This window comes from Onychomys torridus, chromosome 8, assembly GCF_903995425.1.
Source record: "Onychomys torridus chromosome 8, mOncTor1.1, whole genome shotgun sequence".
Taxonomy (NCBI): Eukaryota; Metazoa; Chordata; class Mammalia; order Rodentia; family Cricetidae; genus Onychomys; species Onychomys torridus.
This window is the reverse complement of record NC_050450.1, coordinates 61,379,593-61,397,402: the sequence shown is the minus strand read 5'-3', so window position 1 is coordinate 61,397,402 and position 17,810 is coordinate 61,379,593. Positions and strand designations below refer to the sequence as shown.

The 17,810-nt window shown below is 42.1% G+C and overlaps 1 protein-coding gene across 1 annotated transcript in view; it reads right to left on the bottom strand.

Annotated features, from left to right (window-relative positions):
- Positions 1-17,810, bottom strand: part of Zzef1 (zinc finger ZZ-type and EF-hand domain containing 1) — a 110,352-nt gene that overhangs the window by 45,558 nt on the left and 46,984 nt on the right. Inside the window, exons 22-30 of the mRNA XM_036195252.1 lie at positions 17,167-17,368; positions 15,786-15,934; positions 13,918-14,158; positions 11,595-11,674; positions 8,971-9,064; positions 7,417-7,870; positions 5,918-6,082; positions 863-982; positions 150-311 (exon numbers count right to left, since the gene is read on the bottom strand). Of these exons, the coding sequence (XP_036051145.1) occupies positions 150-311; positions 863-982; positions 5,918-6,082; positions 7,417-7,870; positions 8,971-9,064; positions 11,595-11,674; positions 13,918-14,158; positions 15,786-15,934; positions 17,167-17,368 (1,667 nt within the window). The remainder of the gene's footprint in view (positions 1-149; positions 312-862; positions 983-5,917; positions 6,083-7,416; positions 7,871-8,970; positions 9,065-11,594; positions 11,675-13,917; positions 14,159-15,785; positions 15,935-17,166; positions 17,369-17,810) is intronic.

Genomic DNA, 17,810 nt, shown 5'->3' with positions numbered 1-17,810 from the left:
AAATGGAGAAGGTTAAAAAACCTTGCAAGGTCACCCAGTTCACATGTGGTAAAGCCAGGATATGTCACAGACTAGCTGCCAAGCCCATTCCCTTGCCTCCACTCTACCCATGCCCTACTCATCAGCAAAGGGCGGGACTGTGCCCTTACCTGATCACACTGTCATGGATGCTGATATTTTCTTGTGACATGCTCATGAGGAGATCTGGTAACTGAATGTCAACAAAGAAGGCAAGATCACTGGGTTCCCAGCCCATATCCAAAAGATGAAGCAGGGCTGTCTGAACACAGGATAAAGCAGGGAGCAGAGACCTAAAGAGACCACACAGGTGACAATTATCAAAGCTGCCCACTACCAACAGGGACGGCGTGAGTAGGCAGGCTGATTTGGTACTAATTTATAAGGAAGGACTCAACACAAATATCCTTTAAAGCTTAGAAAAAACAAAAAACAAAAAACCCATGAACTGTGAAAGGTGGAAAGTGAGTTTGGAGTGTCTGACAGTGAGGGAACAAACTCATGCCCCAAGGAACAGCAACATTAGGGCAGTCCCAGATTAGCTAAGGCTAGCTACAGAAGAAGTGTCTGACTTAAGGGTTATATCTCAACAGAGGAGATGAGAATCTGCTTTGTACTTAAGTTTTAATCTGCACATAATACATCAAACACTGAAGACAGCAGGGTATAAACTCTTAGATTTCCAAAAACCTATCCAATGCATACATTCTGTCCATCTTCAACTAGTAAGTGAATATTTGTGGTTAATTTTGTGCTTTTCTGGATTTTCAACATCAAATTGTTTCATTTATAATCAGAAAAAAGAATAAATTTTTCATCAAGAAATGCAAAGGCAATCCAGTACCTGTCATTGATGCTATTAAATCCTTTAATTGCTTTGACCAAAAAAAGAACAAGTTGGTAGTAGGTGTCTCGGATTTCTTTATGTAGATCAGCACCGCAGCCTTCCAAGTGTCCAAAGTAACTAGAAACAAGAGAAAACCACTAGCTTAATATCCAGGACAACTTCGACTTATTAATCTTTATCCCTCACACAAAATAGCCACCAAGAATCAGGATGTAACGTGAATTGCTAAATGGTCTTATTAATAAAAAACTCAGAGCCAGATATTGGGATGAAAGCTGGAAGATCAGAGGGATAGAACAAGCCAGCCACAGTTCTTACCGCTAGGAATCCTCAGCCGGAGAGAGCTGCTTCCTGAATACTAACACTCACATACCTTCTATGCCCTGCCATCTTACTTCCTCTCTCCACTCAGCTACACCATTTCTTCCTTCTGCCCAACTCTATCACTTCCTGTCTGTCTATACAGACCTATAGACCTCTATGGTTAACTAGTGCTAGGAGTAAAGGTGTGAGCCACCACGCCTGACATCTATGTTTAGTATAGTGGCTGGCTTTTTCCTCAAATCTCCAGTCAAGCTTTATTTGTTAGAGCACAGATAAAATACTACATTTCCCATTTTTTTTTTGTCTAAAATAAAAAAATTATAACTAATATAAGAAAAACTATATACAATAAGTATAATAATTATATACAATATATACAGGCAATAAATACATCAACAATGTCTAGTCCATTTGCATTTGACAAATTCAATGAAAATATTCCATTATCTATCCTATTTTGGTGAGTCCAAAATGTACCTAATTTCACTTTCTATCCTAACTTGTATTACCAACCAAAAACTATCTTTTGATGTCTTCTTATACACTTTACACCTCTTTAGTGAGTTTTTTTTTCTGAATTTGTTAACAAGGAAAACTATAACTATCTAATTTTCAACTCCTTCAGAGACCCAAGAGGGAAATAATATTACCTAGTTAAACAGGAAGTGCAAACAAGCGACTTCCAAAAAATGTGAGGAATGACAGAACCAGCTGGCTGCCTGGACAGTCACCTGGGGTTAATGTGGGACTGTGGGGCTGGGTGGGATCTGAAAATCTGTCAGCTGCAGCATCCAGCTGGACAAAGCAGCAGAGACTGGAATGAAAACAAGCACAGTGACTTTGATCACAAGTCCAGTTGGGTCAAGACAGCGGCCCAGCAGAAGTACAGAGGTGACAACCACACATCTCTCTTTTATCACTCAAACAAAGCACCCATTCTCACTGCAGGAGTGTGCCATGCTACATCACATGCTTTCCATAACTAACCTCATTTAGCCTTCTCAACACCAATATGCCTCCAATCTGTTCTTCCTTCATTGATAACTTTAGGATTAAGTTTTCCTTTCCTTTCTTTCTTTCTTTCTTTCTTTCTTTTTTTTTTTTTTCTTTTCTTTTGAGATAGAGAAGGTCTCTGTGTAGTCTTGGCTGTCCTGGAACTCGCAGGAATACTTGTGCATTCCAAGTGCTGATTCACTGGCTTTTCATACCTTGATCCTTGGCACCTAAGTGACTTCAACATCCATGGGAATGATGCCTCCAATTCGTTTTCTCTTGATCCTCTGCCCACTTCACTGCCAAGGATTATTTACTTCCATTTCCTTCCTTAACTAGCCCAATTTGATAGTCCTCCCTTAACCTTGTCATCCGGTGAAGGCTGACCTCAGAACATGCTACCCTGCCTACAATTTCTTGTCCTCTTCTACTATGGACTTCCACACAGCCTTTTTTCAATCCTAATGAGCCTCAGCTGAGGAATGTCACCATCAACTAACTACACCCACCATGTTTTTTCTCTGCTCTCTTCTCAGCTTGAATTCCATAGCCTACCATCATACTCCTCTGTTAGCTAGCATCAGCTCCCTGGCCTCTCTCTCCTTCTATGAGGAATTCCTCTTGTATAAGGAATCTTATAATTCCAAAACAGCTGAATGTAGGTGGAAGGAATATCATGCAATTGAGCTGACTCACTTTAAATTTATAACCATCAGGGTTTTTTTCTTTCTCTTTAAAAATAGTATTTCTTTTAGGCTGGGCATGACGGCACACACCTTTAGTCTCAGCACTCAAGAGGCAGAGATAAGAGGATCTCTATGAGTTTGAAGCTAGCCTGCTCTACATAGCAAGTTCCAGGGCAGTCAGGACTAAAGAGAGACTATGTTTCAAAAAAAATTTAAAAAAAAGATTTTTAAAATTTCATGTGTATGAGTATTTTGCCTACATGTATGTATGTGTAGCATGTGCGTGCCTGGTCAGAAGAGGGTATTGGGAGTTCCCCTGGAACTGGAGTTACAGATGTGAGCCACCAGGTGGGTGCTGGAAACTAAACTCAGGTCCTCTTTAAGAACAAGTGCTCCTAACATCCAAGCCAACTCTAGCCCCTCACCTTTTTTTTTTTTTTCTTTTGAGACAAAGTCCCACATAGTCCAAGCTGGCTCTGAACTTACTATGTTGCCCATGCTGGTCTCAAACCCAAAACAATCCTCCTGCTTCTGCCTCCTAAATACTAGGACTATAGGAGTGTACTACCACACCCAGCTTACAGACACAATTCTCACTGCCTTCTTCTCTACTTCATTTCACTGATGGCTCTACTCATATCTTTTATTTATTTATTTATTTTGATTTTTTTGAAACAGAGTTTCACTATGTAACACCCTTGGCTGTCCTGGAACTAGTACTGTAGACTAGGCCAGCCTTGAACTCACAGAGATCCACCTACCTCTGCCTCTGAGTGCAGAGATTAAAGGCATGCACTACCACCGCTCATATCTTATTTTTAAAAACAGAATGATCCCATGGGAATCCATCACCTCTGTAACACTCCATCTACCAGCCAACCTGCGTCTGTACTGACTACTGGAATGTCCTGCTTTTTCCTGTTGACACTGACAGCACTCCCCTGACCTTTACTGACTCCTCCCCACTATGCTCTAATGTCTTCACACCTGCAAGTGCAGGCCTCATGGCAAAGTATATGCTGAGTTTGAGCAGGGCTCTGGCTCAGTGACCAGCACTGCGAAACAATACAACCTTTTGATGCCCACATCCTCTTCCAATAGCCACCATATTTTCTTGCTCTTCTTCTTTCTAATTTTGTCTTTCCACTTTACCATCCCATCATCTTTCATCCAACTGGGCTTCAGGCCACAATTCACCAAGACTGTCACCATTTCAATCCATTGCTTCAATCTCAAACTCTCACATCAGCATCTGACTCAACTGACCATTCTTGAGGTTGAAGACATAGTCTTCTCTTGCCTTTTATGATACCACCACCTACAGGTTGTCAATCTATCCCAAGGGCCCCTCTTCACCTTGATGACCTTAGCTGACCCCTCTTTCTTTTGACTTCTAAATGAAGGCTCAACTCTGGACCACTGCCTGTCTAGGTTTCATCTGGTTCATGGCTTTAAATATCATCCACGTGTTCATGATAAACAAATTCTATCCCTAGTCCTGGCTTATTTCCAGTACTTTAGGTTCTGATCCTCATCTTTGTATTTATCTTTAGTTAAATACCAAAGAAGCAGTTAAAACAAGGAATGGAGAGATGGTTCAGCAGTTAAGAACACACATTCAATTTCCAGCACCCACATGGTGTCTTACTCCAGTTCCACGAGTCTTGTTCTAGGAGATCCAATACCCGATTCTGACCTCCACGAGCATCAGGCATGCAAGTGGAGGTTGGGGTCGGGGTGCACAGACATACATACAGGCAAAACACTTACACACATAAAATTAAAAATAAAAAAATAAGGCAATGGTAACACATGCCTTTAATCCCAGGACTCAAGAAGAAAAGGCAAATAGATCTCTTGAGTTCCAGGCCAGCCAGGACTGTTACACAGAGACCCTGTCTCAAAAAAACAAATAATAAAATAAAATAAAAGTTCAAACATATCACCAAAACAGAATTTAAAATTCTGTCCCCATCTGTGTCTTTAAAATCCCTTCTCTCAGTAAAATATGACATCATCCACATAGCTGCTCCAAACAAAATCCTAAGAGTTTCTTTCCCCATGTTTCTGGTATCTTTCATCCATCTTTTCTGTCTTACACAATTCCATCTCCCAAATAAATCCCAAATGCCATCCTTTTTCTTCTTCCTTTTCTCCCTGGTCCAAACCATCCTCTCTTGCCTGCATCACTCCAACAATCTCCTAACTGTTTTTCTCACTTCCCCACACAGCAGCCAGAGGCATCTTTCATAAACTTAAACCCACTGTGCTTCTCCTTCTGGGCTTCAAAATCTCCCAAGGTTTCCCACCTCCAACTCTGTATAAAGTGCAAACACCTTGTAGGATAGGGTCTTGCCTCATGCTCTGCCTGGCTCACATGCTTCCCACTCTCACCTAGCCAAGTTCTTTCTCTCTGTCCTTTGGCCTGATTACCCACCAAGAGTTCCTTCTGCCCCAACACTCTACTGGTCTCAGCAAGTCATTCACCTCTTGGTTTACAGGACGTTCCCTTGGCTCACTTTCCTTGACCACCCAAACTGTGTCACCGCACATGGAATCACCACATTCTATACAACTACCAGAGACTGTCTCGCTTATTTATTTTTAATATTCTCTTACTCTCCAAGAGAATGTAAGGCTCCATTAGAAAGAGGCCTTACCTGTCATGTCACGTTTGTATATACAATGCTTAGTAAGGTATCAGGCACAGCAGAAAACAAATTGTCAAGTGAAGGTTAGAACCACCTTGAAAGGTCATAGTCATTCCTTTAAATGAGCACTGCATTTAGCATACAGCTTCTAGAAACTTTATGAGAGTGTGGGAACACAATTTTTACTGTCAGGTAAAGCAGATAAAGTCATAAGAGGAATAATCATATTCTTGCTTCTTACTAACAGGATATAACCCATTTTCTTGAGATGAGAGAACATGCTAACCAAAAATGTAAATTTGAATCATATATGGCAATTATGGCATTATCAATACTGAGGCCAATTAGGATTTCTGTCAAATGGCCTCTGCTGCCTTTTCTGGCAAATTTGTACTTACTTCGTAAAATCTTTCTGGCAGGTCAGAAGTTCCAGTAGGAAAAGTATATACGGTGGATGGAAGCAGTGAGGCTGCCCAAGGGATTCTGTACAATACTGAATTATCCTCAGGACTTCAAGGATGCTCTGTGCTTGGGCTTTCCGCAAAGAAAGAACCTTCACAACACTGGAGACACAGTTCAAGTCAGGAATGCCCAGAAAACAAACCCTTCCCTCACATTCTGAAACCATGTGACCCAAAGTCAATCCTGCTGTGAGGGACTGCTTGTGTCAGAATGAGTGCTGCCTACAGTCAACACTAGGCAGCACCACAAACCAGTGTGCACCAACTATGCAGAATAAACAGTTTATTTATTTTTTTAAATAAACAGTAAAAAAGGAACGTTAGGATCTTTACTTCCCCTAAGGAGGCAAAGTTCTAATTCTTAGGCAGAAAATTCTTCACTGACATAGGCCTATGGACAAATAATTTTTTCAGGAAATATCAAACCCTAAATTTCTCCCTTGCGATATGAAAAAATTTTGAGTGGTAGTGTCTTTTTAAGCCAGGTGTGGTGGCTAATGCCTATAATAGCAGTACTCAGGAAGCTGAGGCATGGGGATTGTTATGAGTTCCTGGTCAGTCTGGGCTGCAGAATAAGATAAGTATCAAAAACCACAAGAGGGAAAGGAGAAGGAGAAGGAAGAAAAGTAGGAGGAGGAGGAGGGAGGGAAGAAAGAAAGAGAGAGAGAGGGAGGGAGGGAGGAAGGGAGGGAGGGAAGAAGGAAGGAAGGAAGGAAGGAAGGAAGGAAGGAAGGAAGGAAGGAAGGAAGGAAGGAAGGAAGGAAATGATTCCATTTTAAAAGATTCATGCAAACATTACTGAGATATATATTATATATAATAAAGGGCACAATTTGTTTGTTTTTTGACACAAGGTCTAGCTACATAGTCCCAGCTGTCCAGAAATGCACAGAGATACACCTCCCTTTGCCTCCCAAGCACAGAGATTAAAGGTGTGTGTGAAGATGCCCAACTATAATTTTTTCCTAAGACAGGTCTCATATACCCCAGGTTGTCTGTGAACTCAGGATGACCTTTTTATTCTTGTGCTCCACCTCCCAAGTGCAGGAATCACAGATATACCACCACACAAAATTTTAACAAAGTACAGGGGTCAAACACAGAGCTTCTTCATGTGGAGTGAGCATTCTACCAACTGAGCTATATCAACAGCCCTCAGTGTACTAATTGTAGTATTTCCTTAAGGAGGAAAAAAAACAAAAAACAAAACAAAAAAACCACATAACCAAGTTTTTTATCCTGAATATTTTAAAACAAGTCTGGATATACCTTAAATATTATTGATTCATTTTATTTTATTTGAAAATTTTGTACACTCTATTTTGATTTTACCCTTCCCTCATATGTTCCTTTTAAACAAGAGCGTCAAGCCTGTGACTGGAGTGGGCACCGGCAGCCTGGGAAGGGGAGGTGTTGGAAGAGAATGATTGACTCACCTCTCATGTGAGAGTGACTGGTCTTTAATGAAGTCCATGACATCCTTCAGCACCGGGTATTTCTCCTTGACTGTGGGGACTGGCCTGGTCTCCTCCAGGGACCTGAAAGAGAGCAGCCGGAGTCGTCCTCGGGTGAAGGGAGGCCGCCGGGTGGGTGTGGATGGTGATGAGGGCTCTTCAGCTGTGGACACTTCTGCAGTGGACAGGCCACTGCTGGGTGGCAGCTGTGGCTGGGTCTCTGAGGCAGGATTCTTGTCGCCTGCCGTTGGGGCTGGTGCTTCTGCTGACGCCTGGAAATGCTCTTCCACCACAGAGCTTGTCCTCTGGCGCCTGTCAAGTGGCTGGAGATGATCAGTCTCATCAACAGGCACCAAGTTGTCAGAGTTTTCTTTTGAACTTTTGCTTGTGGGCAAAAATTTCAGTAATAAGAGACTTTTCTGAATACATTCTTTTGCTAAATGAAAATAAATGAAGAAAAACAAGAAAAAGTCAAAATTGAACTTACAATCTACTTTTAAAGAAAATAATCTATTTCAACTCCATGATTTATGGTAAGAAATGCCTTCCTGAATGCTGTGACATGTGCACCTACAGAAGAGAATCAGATCTTCTCTCACTGTACAAATCAGGATCTTGCCATGAGGGCAGCACACTTTCTAAAGTTCTACAGAAATGATTATTTCAAACACTTACAGAGGAAGGACCCTGCCGTATACTCAATATTCAGCCTCAATAATTATCAACTCACAGCCAGTCTGGTGCCCCACTCCCTCTCGCTGATGGTCTGCATACAGCTTCTAGGCATTGCACTTTCATGTGGAAATATTTTATAAAACTAGAACTTTAAGACATAGTACAGGGCTGGAGAGGTGGCTCAGAGGTTAAGAGCACCGACTGCTCCTCCAGAGGTCCTGAGTTCAATTCCCAGCACCCACATGGTGGCTCACAACCATCTGTAATGAGATCTGGCACCCTCTTATGTATACATTAAAAAAAAAAAAAGGCACAGTACAACCAGGCTGGAGAGACGGTTCAGTGGTCAAGAGTGCAAACTGTTCTTTCAGAAGATCAGAGTTTGACTCCCAGACTGACATCAGGCAGCTTACAACTTCCTGTAACTTTAGTTCCAGGAGATCAGAAACACTCCATGGGCACTGCACTCATGTGCACATACTCATGCACAGATGCACATATATATATATATATATACGTTATTAAAAAAAATCTTAAAAAGTATCATAGGCATAATATCTTTTTAAAAATGATAGTTATTTAATTTTCATGGCTAGTCAATGTGCATATACTTTAAAAACAGAACAAGATATTGCTCAAAAAGCACTTAACAACTCCTATGAGAGAAGCCACTACAAAGACGCTCCACTTGAAGCATGGGGGTGAACAGTAACTCTTCTCTGGCACCTTCTCCATTTCTTCTTACATCCCTAGGTCAACACACAGCTCAATTAAGATAACCTGGAAGGCAGAACACCTATTCCCGGGTTCAAAAAGGGAACACAATGGCCCAGCTGTAGTAGCTGGTATTGGCACACTCACCCAGGCTCTCTGGGTTCACCTCTGCAGCTTCCAAACCACGCTTTTCTTCTGCCTCGTTCCCCAGGCTCACCAGGGACTTCTGCTTCATCTCTAACTGGGGAGATGACAAGAGCCACACAATTAAGCTGTCAGACGGAGTAGCAAGTGTAGCCATGGAAAATTCCTTCAAAGGCACATGGTGCTGCGGCAGTGGAGGACATCATAGCCATCACCCAGCATGGCAATAGCACTGAGCTGTTTTTGTTTGTCCTTGGAGTCTCTTCACTATGTGGTATCTGAAAGGGGTCTGCATCTGTGACCTCATAACTTTAAAAACTGAGAACTGGAGACCTATAGCTCAATGATAGAGCACTTATCCTGCAGGTATGAGGTCCTAGGTTCAATCTCCAGAACCTCACAACTAAAACAAATAACTAGAACACTGAGGCTGGAGGAGCCTTTCTTTAAAGCCACTAGTAGAGACAAAAAAGTAGAGATCTAGGGAAATGAGATCTTGGGAGGGCCACATATACAGTATGCTACAAAGGTCAGACAAAATCTGAAGTCTATTCTACCCTGAACACAAGGGTGATGACCCCTTCCAAAGAAGGGTGTTGAGGGCCAGCCCCAGCAATGATTACAACATGGTCCATAATTCAGAGAGTCACGAAAAAAGGATATATCTGATGTATGACTAAGGTCTCAAAGAAAAGAATGGCATCTTATCCAGCTGTCATCAGTCACAAGCTATATCAGAAGCAATAATCTACAATGTATCTAGTCAAAAAACCCTTTTAAACACAACTGCTCCTGGTAGCGGACTTTCTCAGATACTATCTGCCTTTCAATTTTCATCAGGAGTGCTTTGCTTCCTCTGTAGGTACTCTTGATTCTCCTCCTGCCATTCCTTTATTTTAATTACATTTTTAGGGGAAGTACGTGTGCTACAGTATACACATGGAGGTTAAAAGACAAGTGGTGAGACTGGCACAGTGGTGGCGTACACCTCTAATGCCAGCACTCGGGAGGCAGTCAGGTGGATCTTTGTGAGTTCAAGGCCAGCCTGGGCTACAGCTGCACAAAGAAACCCTGTCTCAAAACAACAACAACAACAACAACAACAAAAAGACAAGTGGTGAGGGGGAGTTCTCACTTCTCCCAAGGACAGAACTCAGGTCATCAGACTTAGCAGCAAGTGCCTTATGCACTGAGTCATATTGCCAGATCTACACCACACTTTTTTTTGGGGGGTGGGGGGCAAAGTTGGAGCTTGAATCTAAGGTCTTGCACCCATTAGGCAAGCACTCTGCCACTAAGCCACACCTCCAGATAGTTCTCCTCATTCCATTAATTTCCCAAAGAAAACTAAAAGGCTTTCTTTTGAGAGATTCTATTGACCTTGGTCTCTACCCATCCAGTATATTTGAGGCATTAACCATGTTCTAACCCATGTAGATCCTATTTTGTCCAAAGTTGTCTGTTCCTGGGTAAATCCACATGTTTTTGAAAGAACTATTATAAATGATTTGAGGTTATCTTTATCTCAGTTTGATATTTCTGGGAATCCATTTAGATTACTTCCTTCACAAATTATCTAGCTAGATGTCTCAGAAAATAATTTCCAAGTTCAACAGCCTTCTAACTCCCACATCCAAAACTACTTTTCCTACCCTGGTCAACACTTCTATCCTACAGGAAGCTGGAACTAACTTGATCAACTCCTTCCATTCATCAATCACATCCATCACGAAGTCATCCTTAACTAACTACTGAGATTAATCCCCAGCTTTCAATTTCATTACCTATTCTCTTTCTGGTTATTTAAAGATTCTTCTCAATTACTTACTATCCACTATTTAAGATACATGATAGCTCAGAGGCAGAACATTTGCCTAGCACATATAAAACCCTAGCACCTAAACAGGCAGAAAAATGAACACATAAAGCCTTTCATACTTACCAAGTCTTCTGCAATCTGGTTTTTCAGGGGTAGAGCTCATTATTAGATCTGTGAGAGTCACCCGTCCTGATACATGTAGCTCTATTTCATTCATTTTTATTGTAATATAATACCACATCATCATACTACATTGTGACACAGTATTATATAATTATCACATACATGGCTGGGGATGTGGTTCAGTTGATAGAGTGCTTACCAAGCATGCATGAAGCCCTGGGATTGATCCTTAGTGAAACATAAATCAGGTACGGTGGCTCATGCCTATAGTTTTCACTCTTGAGAGGTGGAAGTAGAAGGATAGGAAGTTCAATGCCAGCCTCAGCTATGTAGGAAATTAGAGGCTATCCAGGGCTACAGGAGCCCTGTAGGTGCACTAACCAACCAACATTTGGTTCTTCCATGTTACTGCTGCAGAACCGTTTCTGCGTTTCTGTAATATGCCAGTGGCCTGTCCTCTTCCTAACACAGGCACTGCTGTACAGTACCATAAAGAAGTCTTTAGAGTTACAGAAGGACACAGAGAGGGCCCAACCGAACACCATTTCCTCAGCATTTTCAACACTTCATCAAATTATATCCAAGGGTGCTAAAATAGTTTATAGCTATTCATGACTCTGAAGTTAGATTATCACAGTGGGAAAATCTAAGGCATATCATAGCTTCATGGGAAGGAACACCTTACCATCCATATTCGAATTCCATCTGCCAGAGAATACACCTGAGAGAACTCTTCACTCAGGGATATCTTGCCCCCGCTGTTTACTAGGGAAAGAAGAAGAAAGGGAGAGAGATTACATTCGGCTGGCACAATTCACTCCTGCAGCATTAAGCCTCTGAATCCTAGCACCCCTTCTGACACACACTGGGGATGGCAAAAGAGAACCTAGTTGGGTTCTCCATGTCATTTCCACCTAATAATTTATGAAACAGCAGTATTATTAAGTGCACAAAATGTAGAAAATATATAAAAAAACTGAAAATAAAAACTTTAATATTAAAATTGAATTTAAAAATCCTTCACACGGTGACTGGGGAGATGGCCAGCACAGAAATTTTGGATCTCCAACACCTACATAAGCATCTATAACCCCAGCATTCTAGGGGCAGACATGGGAGGATTCCTTGGGCTCCTTATCTAGTCAGCCAGCTTAGACAAGACTTAGGGAAAAAAGCACTCTGACATGAAAAGCAGTTTATGGTACACTAATAAGAAAGCAGGTTATGAAACAGTATAAATGACCTGACTTTTAAAAAGACTACCTTTAAAATATGGACGGATAAATAAATATGCACATGAAGATATCTAAGGCCAGGCAGATATGTAGAAAAATGTTTGGCAGAGGTACTGTGGTAAGATTATAGGTCATTACTTTAATCTTTCCTTTACTTTGTAAGCCTCTACAAGAATGGACATAATTTTTCTAACTAGAAAAATTCCAACTCCCATTAAAAAAAAAAAATCTCTGAAGCCTATCCCTTCTCCTCGTCAAAAGCAAAAGCTCATATCCTCGAACAGGGTGAAGCAGGCTCTACATGGGGCACCAGGGGTGCAAGGCTGGGAAACAGACAAGAGCTGGCCCTCACGCAGCTTACAATTTAGTTGAAATCTCTCATTTTCCTGAGTCTAAAGAGGTCATACCATAATATGCTGGAATTAAGGCAACTCAAAAGATTAGTAATAACCCAAAGTTTTAGACAACAATGAAGAAAAGTTACAAAAGGCCATTCTCAATGTGGTTCATTTTTGAAGAACTCTTGAATGGTTCCTAGTGGTGGTATCTGCCTAGGCAGGTGGATATTTGTGAGTTTGAGGCCAGCCTGGTCTACATAGAAAGCTCCAGGCCAGCCAGGGCTATATAGTGTGACCCTGTCTTTAAAAAAAAAAAAAAAAAAAAAGACAGTTGCAGAGAGAACTGAGACAAAACTTGTCCCTTTCAAACTGGCAAGGAAGGCTAAGGGTCCAGCTCAGTGGTAGAGTGATTGCTTAGCATTACAAGGCCCTGTGCTTGATCCCTAGCTCCCCCCAAACCAAAACAACAAACGAGGGAAGATGATGTAGGAATAACCTATGTATACCAAGATATTTCGTGTTCCCTTATTTGATCAAGTGTTTCTCTATTGCAAATAAATATGACATAGAGATATGATTTGACCATACCCCTATCAGGATATCTTCTGTGTTCAGTTTTTGATCCCTCTAACAAAAAGGCCCTCAAGTAACAAAGATGATTCAGTTTCTTTACCATAATTTGACTACAAAAACACATAATTTCTTTCCCAAAACCATGCAGATGACCCCTTCCCATTGTTCAGTGAAGATACATTCTTCCATTTATCACTTATGTCTTAATGTAGTTTGATTTGAGTGGCTTTCTAAAAATAGGTAAGATTTGAGGAGAAACTGAGATATTTGGCAAACAGGAAATAAAACAAGAACAAAAGGGCTGAGCCACACAGGTTAGAGAGATCATAATATATAATGACACGAGCCGATCACCTGCTCTAATCTGGGGACGCATCTGTTCCTACTTATTTTATCTGCAATTGAAAGAACATTTACCCTGCCAAAGAGTTTGGGAAACCCATACCTCAGCTTTATGTAGGGTTTGAAATGCTTTTCCCTGAATAAAGATGAATGTAGAGACCCTCCCTCCTTGTGGACAACGAGGAAAGGAGGTACAGAAAGGTTGTCTGAGCATGCTGAAGCTGGGGCTATGAGCTATGTTTTCCTTCCCTTAAACTTCTTGGTGGTAGTTTTCCATGGAGTTCTGGATAAAGTACCTGCTAATTCTGCAGATCAAGGTTACCTGACACATATTGTAAGCTGTTAAGTGCTAACTGTAAATTAACCATTAATCTCTTGACCGACAAAGTAGAACTGACAAGATTAAATTGCAGACATGGGATAGTATCTTTGAGTGTTTCTAGATTCTCACTTAGATGGGCCTTCTTAAACCTTAGCAATTAGCCTTCAGATCAAACATATTCCCTGTAATATGAGTTACCATATTTTTGCAGCTTCTCATATAAATCTGGAGTGCGATACACCAGAGCGGCAAAGGTGGCGTTCACAGCTTGATCAATAGTGGAACCAGCAACTATATCTGTCTTTGGGGCCTGTTTTCTACATGCCTGTATGAATCCTTTGAAAAGTTCTGAATATGGCCCACAGAAGTTCTGAGCAGGCTCTGATTGGGCAAAATCAAGGAGAAAATGGCGGCAGGGATCATCAGGGATGTTGTTGACCTAGGAACAAGAGGAAAACCATCACATTTAACACACTCATTTGCAAACAAACAAACAAACAAACAAAATGCAACGAGCATCTACTAGGACAAAGCAGAAGTAAAAACACAACATGGTGCAAGCTCTCAGGAAGCCTCAGTCTATTTGGGAGACCAGACAGATGTACAGGTTTAAAAAAGTAAACCAAATAAAACCTAAGAGCATTAAAACTAGCACTACCTTAAAGCAAAAAATCACCCAGTGCCAAATACCTAGAGGGGTACCCAGTGCTGAGAATTCACAGAGCTCATGGCAGGTCAAAGTCATTAAGAAAAGCCTCCTGAAGAACACAGGCTTAGGGATGGACACTGAAGGAAGGGAGGATGCCTTGGCCCTGAGATACAACCATTTGCAGAGGTTAAGAGTCAGCGGGGAGACTGACCTGGCCTGAAGTCTCAGCTGGGGAGTGGTGGGAACTAGAGTCAGATAGGTAAGGTGAAAGGAGACTGTAGAGAGCCTTGACTGTCACACTGAGGAGTTTAGACTTCACCCTGTGAGCAATGGGGAGCCATTAATGGTGCTTGGCAGTGGAATGACAAGATAATGCAGTGATTAAAAACAAAAACAAAAAACAAAAACAAAAAAAATACTTGGTAGGTCCTGATGTAATAATGCAGGTGCAAAGAGGGGGCTTGGGTAAAGATGGAGACAAAGGGGAGGACAGAGATGCACATCATAAGGAAGAATCTATTGGGCTTATAGTTGACTGCATAGGAAGGGCAAGAACAGGGCACAGATGAAGAAAGCTGTGGAGCAGTGGCCGAAGGCTGGGCAGATAATGACCACTGAACAGTCTGTTGGGGAGACATTCTGGCTTCACACTTTGGACTTAACGAGAGGCAGGATGTTGAAATGGAAATACCTAAGAAAATACTGGAATTTGGAGAACTAGGGCCAGGAGGATTATGGGATTATTCCCATAAGCGGGACAGTAAGAAAGGACAGAAGACGATGTCTTGGGGGGTTATGGGAAAGCAAAGGAAGCCTACCCTTTAATGAAGGAGGGGCAAGGCAACAAAGAGGGAGAAAGGACAGTCAGTGAGGAAAGATACTCGACTATCACAGACAGAAGGACATGGCCTGAAGGGCAGTAGTTTAAGAGACAGAGTGGAGAGCAGACGAGGAAGAGCCACTAGGTTTGGAATCAATCGAGGATAACTTGGGAGGGAGAGAGCAAAGTGGAGACGAAGGAAGGAAAAGAGAAGGATGGGAAAAGAGGGAGAAGTAAGACAGAGGCAGACTTGTTTTCAAACGTTATATACCTAAACTGAGGGCTACAGTTCAGTGGGGAACAGGAGAGACCACACAGATCATTTAAAGTGTGGCCCTGTGTGTCCACTGTGTGGTGACACCAAGAGATTCACTGAGCACGACTATTTCACAGTCATTCATCCACACTTGCCACCACTCACTGTATTCAGGCCCCTGCTGTACGCAGTGGGGATAAAAATAACAATGGCAGCTCCAGCCTCAAGGAGCTCACAGCCCCCCAGAGGTGCGAAGACATAAACACAGTGTTTTAACTTAAGGCAACAGATACAAGCCGCAAGTTTCCACATAAACAGAAAGGTGACCGAAGAGTAAATACCTCCTTCCCATCCTGGTGTGGGTGAGTGGGCCAGCTTGCTGCTAATTCTAACTCTGGACAAATCTGATGCCTGAAGACAGGTTTCCACAATGGAGAATTCAGGACTGAAGCCAGTTTTGCCTGTGATACTGCCATGTTACTGCCTAATTCTGTAGAGAAAAGGGGGCTCATGAGACTTCTTTTGTTTTGTTTTTTGTTTTTCGAAGACAGGGTTTCTCTTTGGAGCCTGTGCTGGAACTCAGTCTGTAGCCCAGGTTGGCCTCAAACTCACAGAGATCCGCCTGCCTCTACCTCCCGAGTGCTGGAATTAAAGGTGTGTGCTACCACCACCCGGTGAGATTTCTATTTTTAATTCAGTACACAAAACTCTTTAAGCTGACAAAGAAAATGTTAAAAAATTTTTTGGAGGAAATACACCTACACTTCTGAGAACGAATTGTGACACCTCATGAACATACACCATGGATCAACCTGGAGCTTGAGGCCGGAGTGCTGCTCTGCTATGGGTGGAGTGCAGAAGAGACTTAGTGAGCAGAGAAGCATGGTGGAGCCACCTCTCAGGTGAAAAACACTCACCATTTGAAGCTGTTTTCACACGAAATAATTAAACACTCACCCGAGATATAAGTAAGAACAGAAGCCAAGTCTAGGGAGACATACAGTGCTGGGCACAGTCATCTCCAGGTGTGGGGAGAGGCTGCTATTGTTCTGGGCTTTTGTTTGTTTCGTTTTCCCAAATGCCATTTTCTTATGATATTTTACTTTTACAATTGGAAAAACATGAGAAATGATATAGAAGGATAATGAAACAGAAACCAAAAGTTTTTAGACAGGGCTTCACTATATGGCCCAGAGCTCACATGAAGACCAGGCAGACCCCAGTCTTAGAGAGACCCACCTGTCTCTACCTCCGGAGTGCTGGGGTTTAAAGCATGTGCCACTAGGCCTGAAAACAGAAAGATTCATTCTGCGAGTCTTAGAAAGGTTTATTCTAAATCTTGGAAGAGTTTAATAACAAGTTAAATTATTTTAATATAAAGGCATATGTCTATATCTACAGCCTACATAAATATCCACTTACAGGACACACAGTTATTTGATTCTGTATCTCTGCCCTCTGGCTAGAGTATACCTAAGCCTATTTACAAAAGAAAAATCACCATGCTTGCTAAAACTTGGCTCCTCACCCACTTATCCTCCATAGACAGATTCCAGGCACCCTCTGTGTTGAGGGCTAAAGCCCGAGTCAGGAAATTTCCTGACGACGGTGCCAATGTTATCAGTACCTTGCTCTGTCCCTATGTAAGGACCACCCTGAAGAGAGCCCCAGCTTGCTCTTCAACATGGTTCTGATAAAAAGCAATCAGGGCTGTGGACTTACGATGCGTTGACTTGAGTGCCATGCACTGGGAAGCAAGACGCCCCATCAGTCGAGAGACAAGGAGTTGCAAGTCCAAACCCCAAGACACAGCGACATCAGGCAGGCCATAGGCAGTGACAGTGAACTTGTAGCCCCACTCATTGTTACTGCTGTCAGAATGAAAGAGGAACTGCAGCCGAGGACCATCCTTGAAGGTCACTTTCTAGAGACAAACAAAGTCATGTGGTCAAAGAGATGGCAGGAGGCTGCACCTCAGTAGTCAACAGCAACTTAAAACTTTTAAGCTTAAGAAGGAGTCTCTATTTCCAAAAGTTCAAACTACTAAAGGAAAAATGTACAAAGATGCAACTGAGCTCCCATATTTATAACTGTACTCACAAAGAAGCAAAATGAGAAGGAAAGTAGCTGCTCATCTTTACAAACCTAGGCTGACCACCTGTCTGCAACCTTCCCAGGCAGCGATCATAGTTACATAGGCCTATGCTCCCAACCAAGACTCCTGACAGCAATCATCAATAGCTGGAGGCATCTCCAAACCTCTAGCCCAGACATCAAGCAGAACTAACTCAGAGCTGGATTCTGGGCCCTTCTCCTGGACCCACTAGCCCAGAAGGATAGTTCTACTGTCCCAAGGACTAGGGAAG